Source organism: Grammomys surdaster, unplaced genomic scaffold (assembly GCF_004785775.1).
Source record: "Grammomys surdaster isolate TR1022 unplaced genomic scaffold, NIH_TR_1.0 127, whole genome shotgun sequence".
Taxonomy (NCBI): Eukaryota; Metazoa; Chordata; class Mammalia; order Rodentia; family Muridae; genus Grammomys; species Grammomys surdaster.
In genome coordinates this window covers 9508842-9534038 of record NW_021604585.1, presented here as the reverse complement: position 1 = coordinate 9534038, position 25197 = coordinate 9508842, and the positions used below count along the sequence as shown (strand labels likewise).

The following is a 25197-nucleotide window of genomic DNA, read 5'->3' as shown; positions in this document are numbered from 1 at the left end:
GTGTGTGTGTGTGTGTGTGTGTGTGTGTGTGTGTGTGTGTGTGTGTGCTGGCTTCTGCCCTACCTAGAGCCCTGGTTGTTTTGTTTCTTCTGCTTGCATGGCAACTCCCCTTTACCTTGCATATGCATGCAGCTCAGTTCTCGCTGGCGCTGGCGATGTAATGTGAATAGCTTTTATTATCCCCCCCCCCAACTATTATTAGGAGAGTCTCTTTTGCAAACTTTTCACCTAAGTAGCGCTCTTTAGAACAGGGGTCAGGTCAGAACCCAGCCATGAGCTCATGCTTCTGTGACATTTCCTATATATGCACTTTGCCATTTGCTTCTGTCCCCTGTGAGACTCTAGGTTCTGTGACCTAGGAACTGGTTTTATTTGCTTACAGTATCAATACTCACCTAGAAAATGAATGAATGAATGAATGAGTCAGCTCTGACTCCCTGCGGGAGGTGGGGAGAGAATCAGGAGGATCTGAGTTGGCTTGCTTCCAGAGATGCTGCTGACAGGGAGTAGGGGATAGTGGGGGGTGGGCAGCCCAAGCCCAAACAGGGTGTTGCTCACACCCTGGCATCCATACCACCCGCTTGGCTGCCTCTTTAATTATTCATTGTCTTTCTCAATGGGCTTTGTGTTCGGAAGCCAAGAGACAAGAATTCAAACCCACTTTCTACCTTCCCAAAACGGAGCCTTAGAAGAGAACTCTGGCCGACCTGACCCATTCTGCATCCCCAGGGAGCCACAGGGCCAGCGCCCCTCTTCTGGCTGGATCTGAGCATTGGAGGTGATTCTTCGGTCTGTGTCCTGGGCTGCCCTTTAGCTGCTCTCTTCAGCCCCAGACTGGGGACAACTAAAAAGATCTTTACATGGCTGTATATCCGGATCTAGATTTCCTGTGGGGTGGCAGGCAGAGCTGGGTGGTCACACTGCGTCTTTATGGCTGGATGGCTTTCCTGGAAGAGGCTGAGCAGTCCCACGCACCTCAGTAAAGGTCTCAGTTCAGCCGGTGCTGTTGAGGTTGCCGCTGCCTCTCACCCCATCTCCTCCTCTAATGGCGGATTGTGGAGCAGATCAGCTGGGATGACGCACGCCTTATGAGTTGGATGTACGTCTGAGTGAGCCATTCCCCGGGTGGTTCTAATAGCCAAAGTCATTGGTTAGCTTCAGAGCCTGATTGATTGCTTCTGTTCCTCTTGGGGCTTGAAACTGTTCTCTTAGCCCTCAGTGTACATCTTTTATGTGAGACTGTAGCACTGTTTTCTTCCTCTCAAGGTTTAGAGGAGGCTGGAGTGATAGCTGGACTGGGACTGCCTCTGCCACCCAGGAGCCCTCCTAGGGGAGTGAATGGTGGATTCCTTGATCTCAGAGGAGGGTAGTGACCGTGCTGACCCACAGATGAAGCCCCTGGCTCTGCTCCGGACAGAGGTCTCTGGGCATCCCAGCACAGTCAGAAAGGGTCTGCCAGATCTTCAGTTCCACAGCTCCACAGAAATGTATCTGTGCCTTAGCTGCCTGCTGAGGACCGGGCTGGCCAACTGCCAGGGTGGCAAAACCCGTTAGGCCGGGCTCCTGATACCCCTGGCTACTGATGGTTCTCCCGGACAGGCTGGGAGTGCAGTGATGGTAACAGGCGCCGTCAACTAGACCATGGCTGTTTCTCCTTACTGAAAGGGTTTAGAGTTTCTATGCTGCTTTTTGTGTGTGCATGCACATGCATGTATGTAGTCCTGGGAACTGGGAACTTGTACATACTTGTCAATGTCTAACATTGAGCTATATCCCAAAGCCTGTCTGGACTACTTTTGTTTGTTTGTTTTTCAAGATGTGTAGCCCAAGCTGTCCTGGAGCTCCATCTATATGCAGACCAGACTGTCTTCGAACTCAGAGATCCGCCCTTCTCTGCTTTCTGAGTACTCACTCAGATCAAAGGTATATATACTGCTACCACAACCGCTGCCACCACCCAGCTCTGAGCTACTTTTCAAGGTGCTGATCTGTACTCTGTGTGCTCAAGGAAAAGAATATGACTGGACCTCAGGTTAAGGGAGTTGAGGTAATTAGGTTCTTTGATCATGGCCCACTGTCATCGAGGGTCCATGCATGATGACTGACTGTTTGACTGTCACATTTCTCCTAAAGTCTCCCCATAACAGAGTCTCTGAGACCCCTCCATTCTTTACCTGCCAACAATGCAATCCAGTATCCAGTCATGGGAGAATGTTCTGGATCGGGGTTGCTGGTTTATAGGGTGGGTGCACATTGAATCCCTCATGGGATGCAGACCACACTCTAGAAGTGCTGTAGACTCCCCTTGTTACCCAGTGTCCTCCAGGAGCTCTCCAGGGTTCGCAGAACCATTTAGTTAGTATACACAGTGGTTCCATCCCCAAGACGGTTCCCACAGTCTCATCTGTTTGTCTTCTCACCTGTACCCTTTCCCTTCTTGTGTTTTAGACTACTTTGACTGCCTGTGGCTTTTTGCAAGGACGAGCTCCTTGAACGCCCTCCGCCACTCAGCAAGAAAGGTATTCTGGAAACTAGAAAGAAAGTCAGAAATCAATTTAGATCCCGTGGTCAGTAAAGTGGCAGGCCAAGAGTACATCAGGTCACCTGTGCCTTAACCATCAAACCTGTGCTCCTTAGTGGGGTCCACAGAGCAGTGGCATCTGGAGAAATAGGATGTCTCCGCCTTCCAGAGCACTGGGAGCAGGAGCTCTGGCGGTGGGACACATCCATACTTATTCTAACTAGTGGTTCTGCTGTGAGTTCAAATCGGAGGCCCTTTCCTCTGAGATGCTTTCTCTGTCCCTCTGTTTTCCCATCCTTCCTTCTCCCTTTCCAACATAGGGTTAGTCTGTGTGAGCCCAGATTTTGGCCCAGGCTGCTTTTCAGGGTGCTTGGTGTCTGTTACAGACAGAGATGCATCTCTGTGGCGCCCGAGACCTCCAGGAGCCCCACCCCCACCCCCAAGTCCCCTAAAGCTGTTGGCAGGACAGGATCCCACAGAGGGTGGAGTTTCTGGACACTGGGTCAGAAGATCGATCCAGATGAGCCAGTTGTACTGTGGTACAACTCAGAGTAGAAGGGCCAGAGTGACAGAGGGGAGACCTGGACAGTTTCTTTGTCTAAGCAGTACTTTGGCCTTGGAATTTGGAATTTGTGTTGAGGATGTGGTAAGTTGGTAAAAAATGCATTACATAAACTGATCTGTTCATTGTCTGTAAGAGAATCAGGAGTTCAAGGTCAGCCTCTTAACATAGTGAGCGTTTGGCCAGCCTGGGTTATATGAGAGAGGCTCTGTCTCAAAACAAAACCAAACAAATTATAATTTGTGGTTTGACCCCTGGAGAGCAGATTCCATAGAGGGCCTTGGAATCCAGTCCAGCACAGTGCATTCCACGGAGATGACCCAGGGAGAGATTGCTGCTAACCTGATCTTGTTTTCTGGCCCCTCGTCAGAAATCAAGTGCTTTTCCATCATCACCGAAGGGGTAGATTTGAGCCTCTCATGCACAGGTGCAAACTTCATCTTCAACACGAGGGAAGAGGTGTGTTAGGGGCTGGAGCCTGCCAGACCACAGAACCCTGGATTGAAGATTAGCGGGCTTGTCATCTGTGGGAGTTCTCTGTGGAACTGGGTGACCCGTAGGTCTTAGGATCTGTGCCAGACAAAACCAAGTGAGCTCACTTTTAGGTGGCTTTTCCTTCTATGGGGAAGGAATGCGCAGGCTAGTCCTATGGGTCCTAGCTGAGGTCTGTGTGCTGTCAGATCAGTGAGGGCCAGGATCCCTCTCGATGTGAGTCAGGGACACAGCCATCCCCGACTGGCCTCCTGGAGTGGGATGCCACTCTGCTTAGAGAAGACTTGCTCCTTCAGCCTTCGATTCCTCATCCCAACTTGCTTGAAGGCTTCAGGATAGCAGTGGAGTGAGCACAGCCCCTTCTGTCATTAGCAGTGAAGGATCCAGGGCCTGCTCTTCAGACTGGATTCTTCCACTTGACCAAGTAGACCGAGCCAAAAGGAAGACCAATATTAGTGTAAAAGATTTAGCGGGATTCTAGAATTATGTTACTTGTTACATTTTAAGAAAAATATAACTATTTGTGGGGGTATAATTTTCTAACAATGCTTTTTCACTATTTTATAAGTGAATGCAACCAATTTGAGAACATGTAAAAATAATATTTCATTTTCCTTGGCTATTACCACCAGCTCTAAGCAACCACTGTTTAATTAGTTTTGGAGCTAGGGTCTCACTATGTATCTATCTCTGGCTAGCCTGGAACATACTAAGTAGACCAGGCTGGCCTCAAACTCTCAGAACTCTGCCTGCCTCTTCCTATGAAGTGTATGCCCCCATAACCAGCCATATTTATTTATTTTGGAGACAGGGTCTTGCTCTGTAATCCAGAGGTTGGCCTCCATCTCTTAATCCTCCTGCCTCAGGCTTCTAAGTGCTAGCTAGGTCCTTTGCCTGGCTTTACTAATGTACTTTGTATCTGTGTGGAAGAGGGTGGAATAAACACACACACTCTTTCGCACACCATGGAGTGAGCTCTGGACTAGCTCTGTGATAGCTCACAGCAGAGCTATGGAATGAGGTTATTCTTGCTCTTGTTTTACTCGTGCTGGAACCAAGACTCAGAGAGACCTGGCAAGTCTGGAACTATAAGGCTGGTGATTGACAAAGCTTGTAGTTACTGGGCATTTGCTGTGGAGTCTTCTGTCTTTAGGAGCAGGGCAGTGATGGGGATATGACACTGGCAGATTGGTATGTGCAGTTGACTCTCAGTAGCTAGGAGCTAAGAGGACAGATGGTGCGTCTTCACTGGGATTATATGTCTCAGTGTCGTGAGCTCTCCCAGGTGTGCAGGTTCAATCAGCACAAGGCAAGGAAGACCATGCCAAGTCCTCATGGTGAGCCCTTTCTAAGCAGGGACCCAGCAGCCCCTTTGACCTGGGTGACCCTCCTGGTCTCTGGCACCATGTCTACTGAAATTGGTTCTAGACAGACACAAACTAGAAAACACAGCTCCCCTTCTGCTAGAAAGCTGATGTGTGTCTCCTCATCAATGGGAGAAAACAGGGCCTCTTGATTGCCAATACTTGGTTCTCTGTCAATGATTAACTCTGATTAAATAGAAAGGGGTGAGGAAGTGACAAGGGACATTTATTGAGCTCCTGCTGTAACCAGGGCATTTTTGCTAGCTGGTTAGCATGCATTGTCCTAGTCTTGAAAGCCCTCAAAGTAATGACATTGTTTATTCTCTTTTCCTGGTGAGGCAATTGAGGCCCAGGTGGATTAAGTAAAGTCACTTGGACCAGCTGGGTTGGCATTTTTAAGCATCTGTCTGTCTGCTGTGGACAGAACACTAACTATAGGTCTAGTTAGCCCCATTTTACCTGTGGGATTTCAGGCTGTGGACCTTGTCCATGGAGTCAAGGCTAGTGAGAGGTTAGGTTGAGTCCCATAGTTTAACCTGTTTGGCTGACTGTACTCTTTGAGTTTCTTTGACAGTATTCATACAGGGATGGGGGGTGGGGTGGGGTGACTTAGAGGGCAGAAGAGAGCAACCAGTGGTTGAGGGCTCCTTCCCAGCAGCTCCCAGGTGGGTGGAAAGTAAACAGATCTAGGTGGACATGTTCTGTGGAACACTGCCTTTTATCTGCTTGTGACCCAGCTAATGAAGCTTGCTTTGAAAGGCTGGCAGACCTCCCTTAATAAGCTAAGCAGACACTCCTGTTGACATTACCAGCACACCAGGCACCTGAGATCTCTTCTGGATAGGTCTCTGCTTAGATAAACTACCTAGAAGACATGCCCTGGCCAAACTGACCACATGTGTGTGGACTCTGAGGGACTCTAGGATAACCCTGGGGAGTGGCCTTCCCCATGTCAGCTGGCAGGTGGAGCAGGGAACTTAAACCCAAGCACACCAGGAACTCTGATCACAGCTGGGGTCTGGCTCTGTCCGGTACCCATGGCATCTCAACTAGCCGGTGCTTGGTGGTGGGATTGAAAGACCGTAGGGTCTAGTGAGCATTCTTTGGTCGTTTGTTTGTTTGTTTGTTTGTTTTGCCTAGACCTGCTGGCTCTGCTCCAGGGAAGGAAGATCTCAGGAGGGGAGCCAGTTTGTATAGGAAGTCCCAGGCCAACCTCAAGAGGCTTAGTTTCTTCTTTGGGGGTTCTGGGACCATGCGGCTAAGGGGCTATCCTTTGAGTCTCCCCACAATTAACCATTATAGACTTAGCTGTGGGGGAAATATGTTCCAGATGCTGAATTGCCCTCTGTCCCTGTGCCTAGTTATGCCTTTTCTTAGAGGGTTTTACCAGGGAATGTTTTCAGAGCCCCCTGTCTCTCTCAGACTCTGGCTTGTTGTTTTGTTTTGAATCGGGGTTTCTCTGTGTAACCCTGGATAGCCTGGCACCCTTGGTCATGCTGGCCTTGAACTCAGAGATCTGCCTGCCTCTGCCTCCCATGTGCTGGGATTAAAAACATGCACCCACTGCATGGCTGTCACAGTCTCCTGTGTATGTATGTGTGCGTATGTTTATGAGGCAGGATCACATATAGTCCAGGCCATCTCCAACTTACTGTGTAAGTTGAGGAGGACCTTGAACTGATCCTCCAGCCTCTAGCTCTCTAGTCCTGGGGTTATAAGCATAAGTTACTACATCCAGCCTTCATTTGTTTAAATGTGAGAGAGTTTCCGCTCTTTATTATGGAAACCATCAATAACACAGCAATAGTATAGATACTCTCTTCTACCAAACGATCCCAGAGAGACAGGGAGTCTATCCTGTCTCATCCCAGAAGCCTTATGATAATGCTGAAATTTACACACTTCTGCCAGAGTCTCTTTACATTTGGATGGGTTTTTAAATAGATGACAGCATGTGGTGTAACAGTCAAAAGAAAACAAAAGGATATTCTTCAGAAAGCAAACAGCTCTCCCTCCTCTGTTCCAAACCTCTCTTCCTCCACTCTAGAGCCAGCCAGGGTTCCCATGTTCTCCTGCATTCAGGCAGAGTTCAGCTTCAAGCTTTGGTTTGGTTGGTTTGGGTTTTGTTTTTCTTTTTTTTTTTTTTTTGAGAGAGGGTCTTACTATATAATCTAAGCTAACCTCAAAGTGATGCTTTTCCTTCCCCAGCCTCGTGAGTGCCGGGATTGCAGGCAAGCCCACCAGCGTTCCCTTGACACCAAGCTTTAGCCTGTCCAGTACGCTAGTTACAGTTATCTGCTGGGCCAGGAGGGTCAGGAGTTGCAGTCTTGAAACCGAAACACCGGTCATGTTTTGAGTCCCTTGAGGTTAAACCATCCGTCCCTGTGGAATTTATTGGGAAGAAACTCCAGGGGAACAGAAGAGTTACCAAGTGTTCTATTTAGCTGTGTCGTTGAAGCACCAGATGATGGGATTTCAGAGCTGAGAGAGGTTAACTTATCCCAGGTCACGTGCCTAGCCGAACCAGGGCAGGCCCAGGCTTCCTGACTGTCTCCAGTCCTTTGAACAATAACTTCCCTGACGTGAGCCAGGGCGGGTACTTGGTTCCAAGGGACAAAGCTGTGTCCAGGAGAGGTGTGGCCAGCAGGTACCTAGCCGGTCTCATTTGACTTCAGGGTATTGTTTACTCTGTACTGGTGTACCGGGAGCCTCTCTGGTCAGGTCACTTGGACAGCCTGGATTGTGGGGGTGGGGGTGGGGAGGGGAGGAATAAATGTCCAAAAGAAGAGGCTTGCCGTGGGAGAAGGCAGAGAATGCAACCAGCCAACTGTATTTATAGGCGGTTGGCCCAGGAGAGCAGCTAAGGATCCTGGGAACTTCAGTTCCTGGAGCACAAGTGTGTTTGCCTTTGGACATATTTGGTCTTAGTCGTTTGTCATGTCTGTGTGATTGCACACAGCTCTAAACCTGTGTTTACAAGCAGTAGTGCATACAGTCTTGTTTCAGACTTCTTTGTTAATTACACATGGGCATTTTCCTGTATTCACGTTGTTTCAGAACCTATCATATTAATCATCTACTAAGTGATTTATCTACATGGTGATTTATCTACATGGTGATTTATTTAACTATATGCCTTATTAATACAATTTGGGGTCTTTCTGGTTTTTTTCACTTCAGTTAGGCTAGGGAACAAGTTTTTATGCTTAAAGCGTCTTCTTTATTTGGCAGTTTATACCCAGGATAGAGTCTCCGCATTGGGGTGTATAGTTCAGGCCTCTTCTGGTTCACGTTGACAGGCTGTTTCCTATAGAGTTGTAACCAATCAGCCTGCACACAGTTGTATGGGGGCATTGCCTTGTACAGTCCCTAACAACAGGAACTAGCAGGAACTTGTTTTGTAAATATAATTGCTTTCTATTGTTGTGATAAGCACCAGGACCATGAGGAACTTGGGGAGGAAAGAATTTATTTTGTTTTCCATGTCCAGATCATAGTTCGTTCATCAGTGAGGGAAAGCAGGGCAGGTACTCAAGCAGGAGCAGAAGCAGGAACCACAGAAGATGGCTGCTCACTGGCTTGCTGAGGCTACTTTTTAAAAATATTTCTAAGGACTGCCTGCCCAGGGGTGGCAATGCCACAGTGAGCTGCCTTCCCACCCTATCAATCAATAGTTTAGAAAAGGCCCCCCGTAGATTTGCCTACAGGATAACCGGATGGAGGAAGATCCTCAGTTGACAGATGATCCTACCCAATGTCAGGTTGACCAGCTCATGGTCACAATGAGCTTACCTTTTGTTTTAATTCACAGGGCATGGCAGAATGTGTATAGCCGTCTAATGTCCTTTGTGAAACACATGAGCTGTGGATCAGTTCCAGCTGAGGAGTCTTCTCTCTTCCTTACACGATGCCCCTCCTCTACTTTTGACAGAAATGTCCCCGGCTCTTGCTACCAGATTCTCAAATGGCTGATGTCGCCAGTGTTCTTTAGGAGTGATAGACACAGGTATCGGTTTGTGCTTATCAAATGCACCACATATTGTGTTTGTCTATAACGTGTTAACAGACTTAGAAAGGTTCTTTCCTACTCTGGGAGCAGAGATACCCAGTGAAACTTAATTTAGACTTGGATGCTGACCCTTTTTGGAGGCAGACCAGGTCCTTGTGGCATGCATCATATTTCCAGTTGTAGCAGTATTTAAAGATTAAGCACTTCCACATAGAAGTCCAGGTTTCTGTCCCATTTCTTGTTGAAGCATCACTGTGAAGATCCAGTGAGTTAAATGTGGCAAAACACTGAGAAGAGGGTCCATCCCATAGTAAGCACATGTATGCTTAGTCGTCAGCACAATTTCTGTCATGTAAACTGTGGCATGCATGTTTGCCTCTGTTAGACCAGATTCTCCACAGGGTGTGTTTTGGGGTTGTCTCAGTTTCTGATAGACTGTTATTAACATCTAGTGGGTAGGGTCCATGATGGGTGGTGCTAAACATCTGAGGTCTAAGACCACGATACTCCTCTGCAGAATATTCTGACCTTAGGTCCTGAAGTGTCAGGGTCAGGATATCCTGCTTACATACTGAAGCATGTGACCCTTGGTGTGGTTTAACTGTCACTCTGGTCTTACTAACACTTTTGGGGGCTGCCTGGACTTTTGTAGAATTACCATCATAAAAAGACTCCCTTACTCAGCTGGGGGTGGGGCACGGGGGACGGTGTGAACCCCTTCAGCACACTCACACGGTGTCCTCCTCTGACATACGACATGTCCAGCTCTGGGTCCCTCAATCCACTGAGCTCTGATCTTTCCTGAAGCTCTCTGTCCTTTATCCTCATGAAAGCAGCTGCCTGCCTAGGGTCTGTGTCACAGGGATCTTCCAGATATGGTCATGGAGAGTTGCAGCAGTGAAGTCACCTGCACAGGGTAATTTGGGTACAGCTGCAGAGAATCTGTATCTCTCACCAGCTGCCTGTTCTGCCTGGGGCTGAGTCAGGCATGCTTCTTTGACTATGGAAGCTGAGATGACCTCCTCAGACATGTCTTGTCTCCTGCTGGTCAGAGACCCAGTTCCTGAGTCCTGTTCCCCCTGCCGGATGTCTTTCTGGGTGGTCTCCCATCTCTTGACAATCACCCACTATCCCCCTTCCTTACCTCTCCCCGCCGTGCTACCCCGAGAGGCCGTCTCTCTCTTGCTAGCACTGCTGACGCTGGTGGGGGGTTTCCAGAACCCGTGTGACTTTCATTTTCCAGCTACTGGTTTTTAGTGGAATCTCATGAATTTTGGGTCACTTGTGTGACCACTTAAAGTTCCAGCCTTGTTCTACACCCCTCCCAGCACCCTGCCCACACCTGAGCCACAAAGCCAGCATCATTCTGGGAAGCAGAAGTTGTGAGGGAGTTAGAGTTGGTGTCAGTGGCCTGAGGAAGGACACTTAACCCTCTCTGATCCTGTGCCCTCTGTTATAAAATGAGGACATTGGTGCAAGCCGAATGCCATTGATGGACCATGCTTACAGTGTGCACTGTAAAGATGGTAGCTTTCTCCCTCCAGCAGGGCAATGGTGGGTCTTAGAAGCTACAGAATAGCCCTGTCCCCACCCCCTAGCTCACGTACCCCCTTCATGTTTTTGTTTTGAGATAGGGTTTCACTATGTAGCCCTAGCTGTCCTGGTATGTAGATCAGGCTGGCCTTGAACTCACAGAGATCCACCTGCCTCTTGAAGTGCTGGGGTTAAAGGTGTGTGCCGCCATGCCCTCCTCCCTGGGTTTTAGGAGGACTCTCATCAGACCTTCTGTTAACAGTCCACAGTGTCTGCGTTGTTACTCCCATGTGGCTGTTGGATACCTGAGTTGGACATGTGACAGGCCACTCACCCAGTAATAGATGTGAGGTCTTAGTGGGCATCCCTGTGGCCACCTCACCTGTGTGGTCCTGCAATTCCTGCTCTGTGCAGTGAGGCCACATTAGCTTGTGGCCTTCCTGTGTTTGCTTCCATCCTTCCACTGAGGTCAAGGCTATGGCTGACACTGATATTGAAAACAGCCCCTGGCTCCTGCCATGAGTTTGTAACCCCAGTCTCTGCTGAGTGTGACTATTTGGAAATCTTAGTAAAAACAACAATGGAGACCATCATAGTCAAGCAGCAGGGGCCACTTCAGGGCCCACTGTATTTCAGACACATCAATACTTTAGAGTCATTATTAATATAAACAAATACTACTTGGTTAGTATTAGTTCATTTAAGCCTTACCTCAGGCATGCCTGGTAGTTAACTGTTGTCCCCATTGTATAGTTCTGAAAACTGAGGTTTATGGAGAAGGCTGTGAGGTTATTATAGACACCTTTGAGCCAGGAGACAGGAAGAGCACGTTCTCAAAAACCAGGGGCATTCTTAAGGTATATTAAAGGAGACATGTTACCATGGTAGTTGTTAAGAGCAAAAAAACGAGAACATGGTAGAAGCCAGGAAACTGATACCCAGGCCCTAGGAGCTAGGACAAGATGTGTCTCTCTCACTGGCCAGCCCATGTACTTCTTCTATTCTTTGTATCCCTCAGATACCCTGCTATGTGGATGCATTCCTCCCTTCACTCCGTCATCATTAGGTACCAAGGTCAGGGGTGGGGTGGGGGAGGGGACCCAGGTTTCTCCCAGTTTTCTCCCTGTCCAAGATCTGCAGAGGCTGGCAGCTGGCTGTCTATGAACACGTGTACATGCATGTATGTATTTGTGCGCATGGGGGGAGAGGTATAGGTGTAGAGGGGTACAGCAAAAAGGCGCTGTCACAGCTCTGGGAGTAGGTATCAGTGTGGTCCTTGTCTAAGCATGACTCCTGAGACCCTGTGTGTGGCACACCCCTCTGAGTGCATTTCTCTAGAGCACAGTGGATCCTGTGGAGAGGCTGACCATCTTCTCTCTCTCTCCCTGTCTCCTTATTAGACTGTGAGATGAACAGGCTCCTGGAGGAGAGTGAAGACTTTGGGGTGAGGGAACCTTAGATAAAGGAAGGCCCTGGGATGCAGGCAGGCATGTGGGCCCTTGCCTCTTTATTTAAATGAGGTTGGACCATTAGGCCTCTGAGTGTGGCACTGCCCACGCTGTTGGGTGTTGTATAGGGCCAGGAGTTTCTGCAGTGGGTGTCCCTTTGGCTGCTAACTTTCTCCTTGCTGAATCTTGGGGGCACTGCTAAGGAGATGGTCTTTCTGTGAGGACCTTGCAACCTGGAGAGAACAGAGTTGTGCTGTGCGTGGTGGTCTGTGTGGGCTTCTCTGCTATGATGCACAGGATTGCTGTCAAGACTTTACTGCTCCTCTGCTATATCTGCTAAGCACACATTAGCACCAGTCCCCAAGGTTCCTCAGCAGCACCTGGAAAGGTGGGGCCTTGGATAGCTTGGTGGCTGGAGGCAGGGAGGGGTTATGGGGGGGGAGTGCCCGGAGTGGACCCAGCCCTCCCTGGCCCTGTCATGTTTTTTCCTTCCTTCCTTCCTTCCTTCCTTCCTTCCTTCCTTCCTTCCTTCCTTCCTTCCTTTCTTTCTTTCTTTCTTTCTTCCTTTCTTTTTCTTTCTTTCTTTCTTTCTTCCTTTCTTTCCGAGTGGGTGGGTGTCTTTTTCTTTCTTACTGTTAATGACACCCTCACTATGAGGCAGGCACTTTGTAAATTGGTTTTTTAAATCCTGTGGACTTCAAAGTGCCTTGCAATTCTCATTTTACTGCCAAGGGAACTGGAGTTCAGAGAACAGTGGATTCTGATCTGGTTTACAGAAGAGTGTGTTCTTAACATTGTATTACTCCACGTCCCCCATGCCTGGGCTTTATGGATACTTAGTGCTTGAAGAGAGTACTTTACTACTTGGAGGGGTTCAGAGCACTAAGCCTTGGGGCTCTGGGCACTAGGCTTTTATTGACTCTTTCTTGAAAGGCTTATTAGCCTCAGAGCTTTGTCCTGGAGACCTGAACAAACACAGGTGGTGTTTTGGCCCCTGCAGCTTCCCTAGGAAATGGGGCTAGCTGCTTTCTACAGTACCTTGCAGTGCCAGTGTCTTCTTGCAACAACCTCTTCCTCCCTCAGCTCCTCCCCCGTCTTTAAGACCGGGTTAATCAACAGCGAGAACTCACAGCCCTCAGCCGGGCAACCCCAGTGTGTCTTCCAGTTGCGGACACTGGCCGGTTTCCCTGGAAGCCTTGGGAAGCCTTTGGATGAGGGCTGAAGGGACTAAAGGCTGGAGGACGGGCCTGGAAGAGGTTCTAGAACAAGGTGTTGGGAGATAGGAGATGTTGATCATAGAATAAGACATTCCCATCCCTGGCCCCAGTCAATGTGCAGTGTGGTGGCTCCGGGCCAAAGCGAAGTATGGACAGGTGGCAGTTGGGAGAGATGGTGTAGCAACAGAGTCATTGTACTTACTCTAAAGATTTACACAGTCCTTGTAATATTCTGAAATGTAACTCGGTGGTGGTGGTGGGGCACCTGGAGGGCCCATGGCAAGATGCCCTCCTGAGAAATCACGCCACACAGCACATCTAATATAAAGGAGGTTTATTTGGGGGAAAGGGGAGGGAGAGAAGGAGTGGAGGCAGACAGAAGCAGAGCCATGAGGGTGGAGAATGGGGGACAGAGAGAGACAGAAAGGGGAGAGAGAGAGAGAGAGAGAGAGAGACACTGACTGGGAACAGAAAAAAGTAGAGCTGGGTGGTGAGCAGTCCTTTTATACCTCGCCCATGCCTGGCAGTGGCAGGTAATGATGGTAAGCCATTGCTAGATCCCTGGGAGGAGCCTAACGGAAGTTCCTGTAAGCTAACACTCCTCCCTTCTTATCTAGCTAAAAATGAGGAGCTAGGAGGGGGTAACGGTGGGGCAGGAGTGAGGTTGTATTCTTTAGACCATTTCCTAATGACTGGGGTCAACAATGTTGTCTACGGGGGCCCTAAAAAAAATTGGAAGGCTGGCAAAGTCCTGGAGAGCTGGCTGCTTCACTGCTGTTGAGAATCTGTGAGAATATCTGCAGCTGGGAAAGTACAGGCGCCGTTGACATCTGCCAGGGTTGCCAGGGTAGACCGGAGCACCTGTGGGTAGCTGCCCTGGAGCTGTCCTGGATGCAGATTTTGAGTAAATACCTGGCCTGGCAGGATACTGGAGCAGACATATATACTAAGGGCAGAGGATAGTGTTAGTGTGACTGTATGGAACAGCCACTCTAAGAGTATCTATGGATTCTGCTGAGTGAGTGGCCATCCTCCCTGGTCCCTTCATGTGGTCTGTATGGTGAGAATGGCCCAAGCCTGTTGAAGACCTTTCACAGATCAACTGTTAAGAAGGTATGGGGTAGGGGCCCTGGAAGCCACTGAGGCCTGTGGTGAGTACCTCAGAGACTGTGTGGCTCATGACGAGACTAACCATTTGCTTTTCTTCCCTTTGTATTAGACATTCACGGCCTGGTGCAACTCCCACCTGCGCAAAGCAGGGACACAGATCGAGAATATCGAAGAGGACTTCCGAGATGGCCTGAAGCTCATGCTGCTCCTGGAGGTCATCTCAGGTGACCCAGCCCTGGCCCAGGACGGGGTGGTACCCTCTGGCTTCTGTCCATGTTCACATTGGCCTCCCTGGGCACCAGGCACACACACGGTGCATTTGCATACATGCAAGCAAAATACTCATATAATAAAAAAAAATACAAAGAAGAATTTAGATCATTACTTTGAATTAAGTAACATCACAATTAATAAAGTCACACCACTTACTCTTCAGTCCCTGGAGAGATTACCCCAGTGACCTTATTAGTCCTGTCTTACACCACTAGGAGAATCACCAGGCTGGGACCAGCCAAGCTTCCAGGACCTGAACAACTAGGGGCCAAACCAAATCCAAACCATACCATTGTGCTTATCCTCCTGGGTGCTCAAAGCACTAGCTGGCCCTCTGTTTTTGTTGTAGACTTCATCATCTTATCTTAAATGAAACCTGGGACCACAGACTCCAGCTACCTTTCTTTCCAACTTGACATTTGCATTCTTTGCCATCTGTTTCCTTCTTTCAGATCCCCTTTAAGCCTTTTGTTCTCTATGGGCCTCTGGTGACTCCCGCCTAGAGGAAACCATGAAGGCCTCAGGTTCTGTCTCCTCCCTGTCTCCTCCTTCCTTCAGTCCTGCTTTGTGCAGCTGCCCCAGGCCTAAGATCCTCTGACAGCCCAAATATGGTCAAGTTGTTCCCTCGCTGGGAAGGCTTCTGTGCCTCCCCAGGGCTTCCTTAGGAACATTTGAGAGCTGGCACCTGCTTTGTTTCCTACTAACTCTTCCCAAAAAGGTAGCGGACCTCAGGTCCTCCGCCACACTGGGAGGCTCTCCCGTCTCCCCAGATGACACGCTGTCCCGTTCCCTGTGTTTGCATGACTTCTGATAGCCTCATTTCTTTAAAAACAGCTTTTCATATTTCCTTTAAAGTGAAACCTGAGCAGGGCAAAATATACACAATGGAAAACATAACCATTTTGGCTATTTTTTTTTTTAAGGGGAGGGATTATTTATTTTGGCTCATGGCTTCACACGTGTCAGCCTGTTGTGGCAGGAAGGATGTGGTAGAACAGATCGGTGGGCATCGTGATAGCAAGAGGCCAAGAAAAGGGTGCATGAAGAGGCCAGAACGTTTTCCCGGTGATATTCTTCCTCCAAAAGCCCTGCTTTCTGCTTTTACCACCTTTTAATGATGCCATCATATTATGAATCCGTCAAGGCGTTAACCTGTTGATTGGGTCGGATCCCTAATGATGTAATTATCTCTGAGAACACCCAGGCCTGTACTTGACTAGTCTTAGGACTTAGGACTCAGCATCACAGTCTGCCTCTTGTCAGCATGACACCTGAACATGTCACTTTAAATCATACCATTCCACCCCTGGACCCCAAAAGACTACATTCAGTTTATCTCCATGAGTCCTCATGGACTTAATAATTCCAACATTGTTCAGAAATCTAAGTTCAGAGTCCCTGCTGAGACTCGAGGCAATCTCTTTTTTTTTTTTTTTTTTTTTTTTTGTTTTTTTTTTGTTTTTTTTTTGTTTTTCGAGACAGGGTTTCTCTGTATAGCCCTGGCTGTCCTGGAACTCATTCTGTAGACCAGGCTGGCCTCGAACTCAGAAATCCGCCTGCCTCTGCCTCCCAAGTGCTGGGATTAAAGGCGTGCGCCACCACCGCCCGGCTTTCGAGGCAATCTCTTAGTTGTGAACCCCTGCAATAAATACCATTAACATTCTGTGGCACTAATGAGAGAGCTGGGGCATAGGAAGGGAGATTAGTACCCCAAGACCAGAATTCAGAAGAGTCAAGATTGCAGCCTGCACAACCATGTCCAATCCTGCAGAGGCATGGTGGGATGATGTGAGCTTCTGTGGGCTTGGGTAGCCCTTCCTTCCTCGTGGTTTTTCCCACTGCCCGAGGCTTTCATTAGCAGACATTCCGTATTCTCGGCATCTTCAGCATCCGTGGGGTTTCCATTACAGCGTAGGCTTCACTCCAACAGAGCTCTTTGTAGGTAATTCAACTGTGCTGTGATTTCCCAGCCTCCCTTTGGAGTCTGGATAGATGCCGCCATAGCCCTGTAACTCTTGAATTCTGCACACCTACAAAACCAGCATCATAGGGACGAAGCCAGGTTTTCTGCACATCCCTCTGCCTCACATTGCAGTGGCCTCTGAGTGCCTGGATACTGAACATAGGAAAATGCTTCCTGGGAGCTCTTCTCAAAGAAAAACATCTTTTTTTTTCTTATGTCTTACTTTTGTGTTATTAATTTTTAGTCACCATATAAAGTAATAGGTTTCATTATATATGCATATACCTGAAGACTTTGTTCATCCCTCTTCCTCATTGGCCTTTCCTGGGGGGAAAGAAAGACTTTCAAATGAGTTTACAGTTTTATATTATGGAGCCTGTGATGAGTGGGGTTTACCCAGTTCTTTAGATGATGTCAAAGACATCCTTATTATTAAGACATTTTCCTCCTAACCCAGTGTAAAGTGCTTGGCTTTTTGTTTTGGTTTGTTTTGGATTTTTAAGAGAATAAGGGATAGTTTATTCTGGAACTGTTTTTTGAGTGTCCGTGGCCCAGAAACACAGATTTAGGTTACCCCAAATTCTATATTGCAACATGGATCATGAAGTTTTTTGTAGTTACATGGAACAAAGAAAATCATAAATCAAGGCAATTTTAAAATAAGTTGGTGGCTGCATCAGACAGACAGTTACAACAAGATGGGGCAGGCTTCTCTATAGGCCCAAGATGCTATCTGATGACGTTCTAAGCTTTGACGGGAACTAGTAGTCTGCTAAGTCAATAGTGTTCAAGAGTTTTCTATCAATCACAAGTAGCAGGGTCCCACACAATGGAGAGAGGACTAGCTAGGGAAGGCCATTAAGAAAGAAACTCCTGGATCTCATTAATACTGTCCGGGGCTTCTTTTTAATGTCACTGATCTGCAGCAGTCTCATCTGCCTGTCCACGGCTTTTGGCTTGCTCTTTTTAAGGTGAGGCTTCAGGTTTTTCAGATTGATCTATGCTGCTCTTCACCCTTGATTCTCACTGTAAACCTTGCTAAGAGCACCTACCAATAACTATGCCACAGTCTGAATGTGATGGATGCTGTCTTGAGATTCCATTAGCCCATTCCCCTTAAACACAGCTTCCTGGGCTGGTGAGATGGCTCAGTGGTTAAGAGCACTGACTGTTCTTCCAGAGGTCCTGAGTTCAATTCACAGAAACCACATGGTGGTTCACAACCATCTGCAATGGGGTCTGATGCCCTCTTCTGGTGTATCTGAAGAGATTAATGGTATAATGGTATACCCATATACATTAAAAAATAAATAAATAAATAAATAAATAAATAAATAAATAGAACACAGCTTCCCACAAGAGTTTCAGGTCACCCTCAGAATAGACCAATTCTTTGCCAGATTGTAACGTGAATGGCTCTAGTCCATTCATGTATCCTTGCCCCATCTGCCTGGCTTTGTTTCTGTTGCATTCTGGTCTTCTGACTCGCTCATTAAGCCTTCCTTATAGCATGCTTGCTAGTCCACATCTACGCCTACTTCCGTCTTGCTTCCATGCACCTGTTTCATGTATCCTTTTGGAGATGTCAGCTCCTTGTAGCAAGGAGGCATGATGGTCCTTTTGATAGGTCCCTGGACAGTGTCTGTTCTGGGAGTAAAGTGCTTTTTTTTTTTTAATGGCGCATTCAGCAAACCAACCCCACCCTACACACACACCGTCCCTCAGACTCTTTTAGTCTCCCGATCTTGAAGCTTGAGGAGCGGAGGTCCTCCTATGGAGAAGGGGAGGGTGTGAGAGGATGGCCCTGGATCGGCGCTGAGAGTGTCCGCGTGAAGGCAGTGTAACAGTTTTCTAGTGAGTAGGGTCAGGAATACTAGAAGCAGCTCCATTTCAACACAAGGTGAACCACTGAAAAGCGGCTTGTCCTCATACTCTGAACAAAGTGCTCTGGCCCTTTAGAAGAGCTGTTCCTTTTGCCCCGACCCAACTCCCTGCAGTGGTAGCCTGACTGTAAGCCATGGCCTTTCCTAACCAGACTGTAATTCTTTTCTTTTCTCTTTTCTCTTCTCCCCTCTATTCCTTCTTCTTTTCCCTCTTCCTCTTCTTTCTCTTCCTCCTCCTCCTGCTCCTCTTCCTCCTCTTCTTCCTCCTCTCCCCTCTCCCCCTTAGAAGAACACAGATCTTTCCTGATATTTGTTCATTGTAGATGTTTATTTGTCTACTTTTAATTTAGCACCTTCTTTCCTAATGGACTAAAATTATATAAAAGGCAGGAAACTTGTTTACTCTCATATTCTGAGCACCTGGCCAGTTTCTGGTATCTGGTAGTAACATAATAATAAATGCTGGGGCTAGAGAGACTGCTCAGTGGTTAAGAGTCTGGCTACTCTATCAGAGGATCTGGGCTTGGTACCAAATATCCACAGTGGGTGGGGCTCACAATTTCCTGTAACTCCAGTTACATGGGATCCGGTGACCTCTTCTGGCTTTCTCAAGCCTGCGCGCGTGTGCGCGCGTGTGCACACACACACACACATCTTAAAGATATACATTTTGAGCAGACACACACAGACTTGTCTCTGGGAAATGGAAGATAAAGAATCCAGGTAGACTCAGCTTCTGATTGCCTGCCTGGATGACAACTCCAAACATCTGACAGGAGCATCATGCATATGCCCACTTAAGAAGTGCTTCGGATGAGGGGGAGTGTGGGTCACCCTGGCTCCTGGCACTTGCACCTCACTTTCATTTTTTCTTCATCTTTGTCAGGTGAACGCTTGGCCAAGCCAGAGAGAGGCAGGATGCGCGTGCACAAGATCTCCAACGTCAACAAGGCCCTGGATTTCATAGCCAGCAAAGGGGTCAAGCTGGTGTCCATCGGAGCTGAAGGTGAGGCTAATATTCTGTGATCGCTGCTTTCTTAGTCCTTTCTCCCCTGATTCCTGGGTTCACTTGCATCTGGAAACAGGTACCCACCGCCTCCATTGCTCAGCCACACCAGAACTCACCTCTTTCCCATTCTCTCGCTAAAGTCCTTACAATGTGCAGTTGCACATGGAGTGCTGGGCACCTCACCTGTTACACTCCCCCACCCCTGTGTCCTGTGGGTTGCTCTGTGGGTAGGACAGTACAGATGGATTCCTGGTGGCTGACAGGGCCCTGGAGGAGACTCTGCTGTTCCCAAAGTAGCTTTATTTTATTTTATTTTATTTTATTTTTGAGACAGGGACTCACTAGGTAGCCCTGGCAGTCCTGGAACTCACTCTGTAGACTAAGCTGAACTTAAACTCACAGAGATCTACCTGCTTCTGCTCCTCCTGGGTGCTGGGGTTAAAGGTGTATGTGCCTACCACCACCACCTTTCGGGGAGGGCCAAAGTATCATTCTTGTAGCTTCTCCCAGCACCATGGTTCCCTGGCTCTTTTCCCATCACTTCTGAATTGTCTTTGTTTTTTTTTTTTTTTTTTTTGTTTTGTTTTGTTTTTGTTTTTTTTTTTTTTAAACAAAAACCTGTTGAAGCCACTGTTGACAGGCTCTTCAAAGTTAAAGGAGTGTACAGGGCTCCTGATGTACGTTGTGCTGGCTCTGAAGGAGCAGCTAAAATATTCTAACCAGCCCCTCTGATGATGTGACCTATGGACACAACATGCGTTCACTGGGCTCCTGCTGGGGGATGTCAGGGGTTGACTGACACCATCTTAACTTACCTGGTCATGAGGAAAGCCATGTTGAAATGCTTTAGCTGACAACACCCCAGGGTGAAGTGTCTCTAATGCTCATCCCCACTGTAGGAAAACATGCTTACAGATGCCGCTTGCCTGGATCTCATCTTCTGTGAGTGGCCAACCCAGAACCCCAGTCCAGTCCAAGAATGACATCAGAGAAGAGTACCTGGGGGTTATTGCTCCCTCTAAATCTGTGACAGCAGGTCACTCATGGGTGAAGAGAAAAGTCCTCTTGCTTTTAGACATGGAAGGGTTTTAATGTGCATTCATCAGTTTTAACAAGGGCAGCAAACTGCAGTGTGTGGGGTTGAGTCTCGTTGACAGAGGTCTTGATGCACAGTCACATCTGCTTGTTGGCTTCTGTCATCTGGTGCAGCTTTGGGTGTCAGCAGCAAAGCTCAGCAGTTGCTACAGAGACCACATGGCCCATGAAGCCAAAACAATTTCCTGTCAGGCGCTTTATTGGGACAGTTGGCTGACCCCTTGCCTTACCTGTCTGGGTTGGTGCTTAAGGTGGCAGCCATACCTCTGGATCTTGGCACCCTTGCAGCCTTGACATCTCCAAGGGCAGAGGCTATGTTCCTTTTACCCTGTGGCCACAGCTCCGAGCTGATGATAATGGGTGTAGTTCAAAGTGTGTGTGTGTGTGTGTGTGTGTGTGTGTGTGTGTGTGTGTGTGTGGCAGGTACTCAACTTTGTGGCTGGAAAAACATTCTTTGCCTCTTAATAAGAATAAAAGAACATTGTGTTCTACTAGGAGAAACTGAAGCCTTGGACAATTTTTTCAGGCAGAGGAAGCCAAGAAAAATGCCACTCATTGATCTGGCACCAGTTCAGGTCCCCACTAGGGTAGGGAAGGAGAGAGTGTGTAAAATGGGCTTGGAGAAACAGTAGGGATAGGTGAGGACTGCAGTGAATTGAGAGAACTTTTCCTTCAAAGGACAGGTTCACATAGATCCGATCAACTGTTGCAAGTGGAAATGCAAGGCCATTATGGCAGGTTTTAAAAAGAAGCAGAAAAGGCAAGAACTTTAGAAAGGAAGAATTGGCGAAGGACCACCGAAGAGGAGGGAGAGAGGTGGAAGATGGATGAGCATGTCTTGTGCTAGCCTGAGCCTGACCCAACAGGAGGCATCCAGGGATGACCTCATCGGGACAGGTTGCTGAAGTGAGTTTGACAGACTGTTTCAGGGTGGAGGGTGCTGAGGCTCAGAACAGTTGGCAGAGAGGTAGAATGTCAGGTCATTCTGAACTATACTACACCTTTATAGCAGAGTCAGGCCCAGCCCTGGGGTTCAGGCTCCAGGGCTGGGTTCTTGCCCTCTTCATGTTCTGATAGGCTCCATTGTGCCCCCTGATGCACCATAGCCCCCCTCATCCCCGGCACAGCTGAGTCTCTGCCAGGCCTCTTGGGTCCCTGTGCCCCATTGCCGTGCTAATCTGGTACCTTCTGGTCCCTTCATTTAACCTTGTTGTAAAGTGAGGTATTTGCTGTCTTTTTATAGTTGTAGGAGGCAGACTGAGACTTTTGGGTTCATTCCAAGCCTGGGATGGCCTTAGGAAGCCAGTTGAACACACTCTGGGGTTTTGATTTCTAAGGGACAGCACTTCAGTGCTGAGGCTTATGAATTGAAGGCCGTGGGACAGATCCCTTAGAAGGGAGAACTCTTGGAAGTGGGAAGACCTTGGGGATCGCTAAGGACCACATGTGGGGAGCGGGCCCTGGCAGGACATCTCTCCACTCCAGCACTAGCACTGACTAACCAGACCTGGCAGAGAGATCCTGTGTGTAGACCAGTCCTGGAGACTTTGCCAGACCTTATGGAATGGTCCCGCCTTGTCCCTGAGATGTCTAGATGGAACAAGTTCAAGTCATAAGCAGGGAGTTAGAATCAAAGCCCTGAGATTTCTTCTCCCACACTGTGTCTGGGACATCTAGATTTCATGAAGTAGAGGCTTGGCTGGGTGAGCGCTTAGGATTTAACCAGGGGAGAGGGCACCCAAACAGAACTTTTAAATTTTGAGATTTTGAGAGGAAGCTTTGATGTTTGGGTGCCAGGGGCTTGGGGCCATTGCTACCCTTCAGATCTGTCAGGATGGGGCATAGTGCCTGAGCACTGCTCTGGAAGCCTGTGGCCCTGGGGTTCCACACCTATCACACCACACCACGTGGTGTCATTCTGCTCTTTGAATGTGGGCAAGTGATTGTATCCCTGGAGTTGAGAGGAGAAGCAGAGTCTGAGCTAATAGGATGTGAGTTTAGCTCACCATGGACCTGGAATGGCAGCACCCCATTCTTCTGAGCAGCCCCTGCCATCAGACTGCCTGTGAGTGGGGTATCGCTGGTCTGTGTGTGAGCTTTGAGGGTGTTATGAGGCCAACAGGACTGAGGCAGGGAAGGATTCTGAACACACTCCACTGTCTTTCCTCTTCTCTGGAGCTAGTTTTCTGCCTCTTCACAAGGACTTAAAATCCACTAAGTTCTGGGAAGGAGGGGAGGAATTACTAGGACCCCCCCAAAAAGAAACTACCTGCCTCCCTAGGACTTGAAAGGTCCCTGTGGGAGGGCACTGTGCTTGCCCTCATGGGGCCAAGCAGGCCGGAAGAGAACGTCCATTCTAGAAAGGCCGAACTTCAATGTTATCACTTTCATAAGCTTAAAAATATTTCCCCTTAGAGTCAGAATGCTACCCATAAAATTTCACTGTAAGGATTCCCTCCCCCCACCCCGCCCAGTCATTAAAACCGCAGGAATGCAGTGTGGAATGGTTCTGTTAATATCTGAGCACAGCTGAGCTCTGTCACCCGGGCCTGCCTTGGAAGTGGCTGAGCACTGGGGCCAATGACAGGCCTGCGTGCCTCTGCCTATCATGATTTATGCCTTGTTCATTCATTCACTCACTCATTCATTCATTCATTCATTCATGGTGGCCTTGCTCAGTGCTAGGTCTGTCCTGGGGTCTGAGTAGTGATGCAAGACAGGAAAAATCCTGACCCTTGTCTATCCAGAAGACAACAGGAAATTCCCACAGATGTCAGGTAGAGAATGGTGAAGGGTAAATCAGGAGGTTACAGTGAGATGGCCTGAGGGAAGGGGAAGGGAAGGGCAAACCATGTGGATATTCTGGAAGAGGGAGCACTGAAGATGCCAGAGAGGACAGAAGGAGGGGCCCATGAGACTCTACCAGTCCAGAAGGGCCTTTCCGGCCACTGGCCTTGTGCTGCCCATGGGACTCTGGGTGGAGTGGAAAGCCATGGGTTTGAGCAGAAGAGAAGGGTAGTGGGGCTCAGGGGATTTAAGTCACTCTTTGTACTTTGAACATAGTTTCTGTGATAAATAACTGAACAACAGGTTATTTATACAGAAATCTTACTCTGTACTGCAGGTCTTTGGCCAGGGACAGAGATAGAATTTCACTGCCAGGGTTGAACAGCTTTGAGATGCTTGGTCCCCTTTTGCCAGCTTTTGTAGCGAGATTTTTTTTTTCTTTTTAAAGCCAGATTATACTTCTAGCTGCGGCGTAATAATGTGTGCATTTAAATTTGTGTTTAAAGTTAGCTAATATAATGTCTGGGGGAGATGACACCTGATTTCATGTTCTATATTTTTATTCGTGTCTCTCGCCTGTTTAGCGATGAGAGCTTAGACTCTGTGCATATCAATTTAAACCTTTTTAGTGATACAGCTGTTAAAGTACTGGAGGCTGTACATCAATGGTTCTCAACCTTCTTGATGCTGCGACCCTCCAATACAATATTCCTCAGGTTGTGGTGACCCCCCCCAACCGTAAAATTATCTTCATTGACACTTCATAGCTGTGCTTTTGCTACTGTGATGAATGGTAAATATCTGATATGCAGGATATCTGGTATATGACCCCTGCGAAAGAATCGTCTGACCCCCAAAGGGGTCAAGACCTATGGATTCAGAACAGCTGTTGTAGATAAAAGCACGTTCTTTTATAAAGGTCATTATGAGATAGGGTTTGGTAACACACACCTGTAATCCCAGCCTTTGGGAGGTGGAAGAGCAACAGTCAGCCTGGGTACATGACCACCCCCACCCCAGCTTTACACTCTGAACTAATGCCTCCCCTGTAGTATTTCCTGCAGAGCTCTGGCTGTCTGTACTTAGGAGAACAGTTGCCTGCCACACAGTTCTCTGGGACTATAACATGGGCCTGTGGCTTATTGCTATCTGTTGCTCTGTTAGCACGTTACAACATGCCTTGTGTCTCAAGCAAACACTGGTGGTCCTTTGCCCAGCACACTATGCAGCCCCAATGCAGTAGTATCGTGGAGGGGAATAAGTAAGATGTCCCTTGAATACTTTGCTCTTCACTGAGAGCAACTTGCCATGGGTCAGTTTACTGTCCGGTTCTGCAAACTGGTTTGGATTAAGGAGCCTCAGCTTAACCTCATCTTTCAGCAAACAAGACCAAAACAGTTTGTGGTGCACGCCTTTAATCCCAGCACTTGGGAGGCAGAGGCAGGCGGATTTCTGAGTTCGAGGCCAGCCTGGTCTACCGAGTGAGTTCCAGGACAGCCAGGGCTACACAGAGAAACCCTGTCTCGAAAAACCAAAAAAAAAAAAAAAAAAAAAAAAAAGACCGAAACAGTTCTATGGCTTAGGCTAAAGTATCGTTTTCATTTGTTTTAAGATGTACTTATTATTTCATATGTGTTTGCCTATATGAATGTCTGTGTGTCATATGCTTACCTGCAGAGGCCAGAAGAGGGCGATGGATTCCCCTGGAACTGGAATTACAGATGGTTGTGAGCTGCCACGTGTGGTTGTTGTGAATCAAACCTGGGTCCTCTAGAAGAGCAGCCACTGCTCTCAACTCCTGAGCCATCTCTCTAGCCTTGATTTATATTTTTATTCTTGAAATCAAGCCTAGAAACCAAGAAAAAAAAATATGGAAAGAGAGAAAGAAAGAAAGAAAGAAAGAAAGAAAGAAAGAAAGAAAGAAAGAAAGA

General features: G+C 48.0%; 1 protein-coding gene across 3 annotated transcripts in view; it reads left to right on the top strand.

The window, feature by feature from the left end:
• The window catches only part of Actn1 (actinin alpha 1), a 96507-nt gene that overhangs the window by 37244 nt on the left and 34066 nt on the right, over positions 1 to 25197 (top strand). For all 3 annotated transcript variants that reach the window (XM_028752152.1, XM_028752149.1, XM_028752161.1), the window contains exons 2-3: positions 14366 to 14480; positions 19262 to 19381. In XM_028752152.1, the coding sequence (XP_028607985.1) occupies positions 14366 to 14480; positions 19262 to 19381 (235 nt within the window). The remainder of the gene's footprint in view (positions 1 to 14365; positions 14481 to 19261; positions 19382 to 25197) is intronic.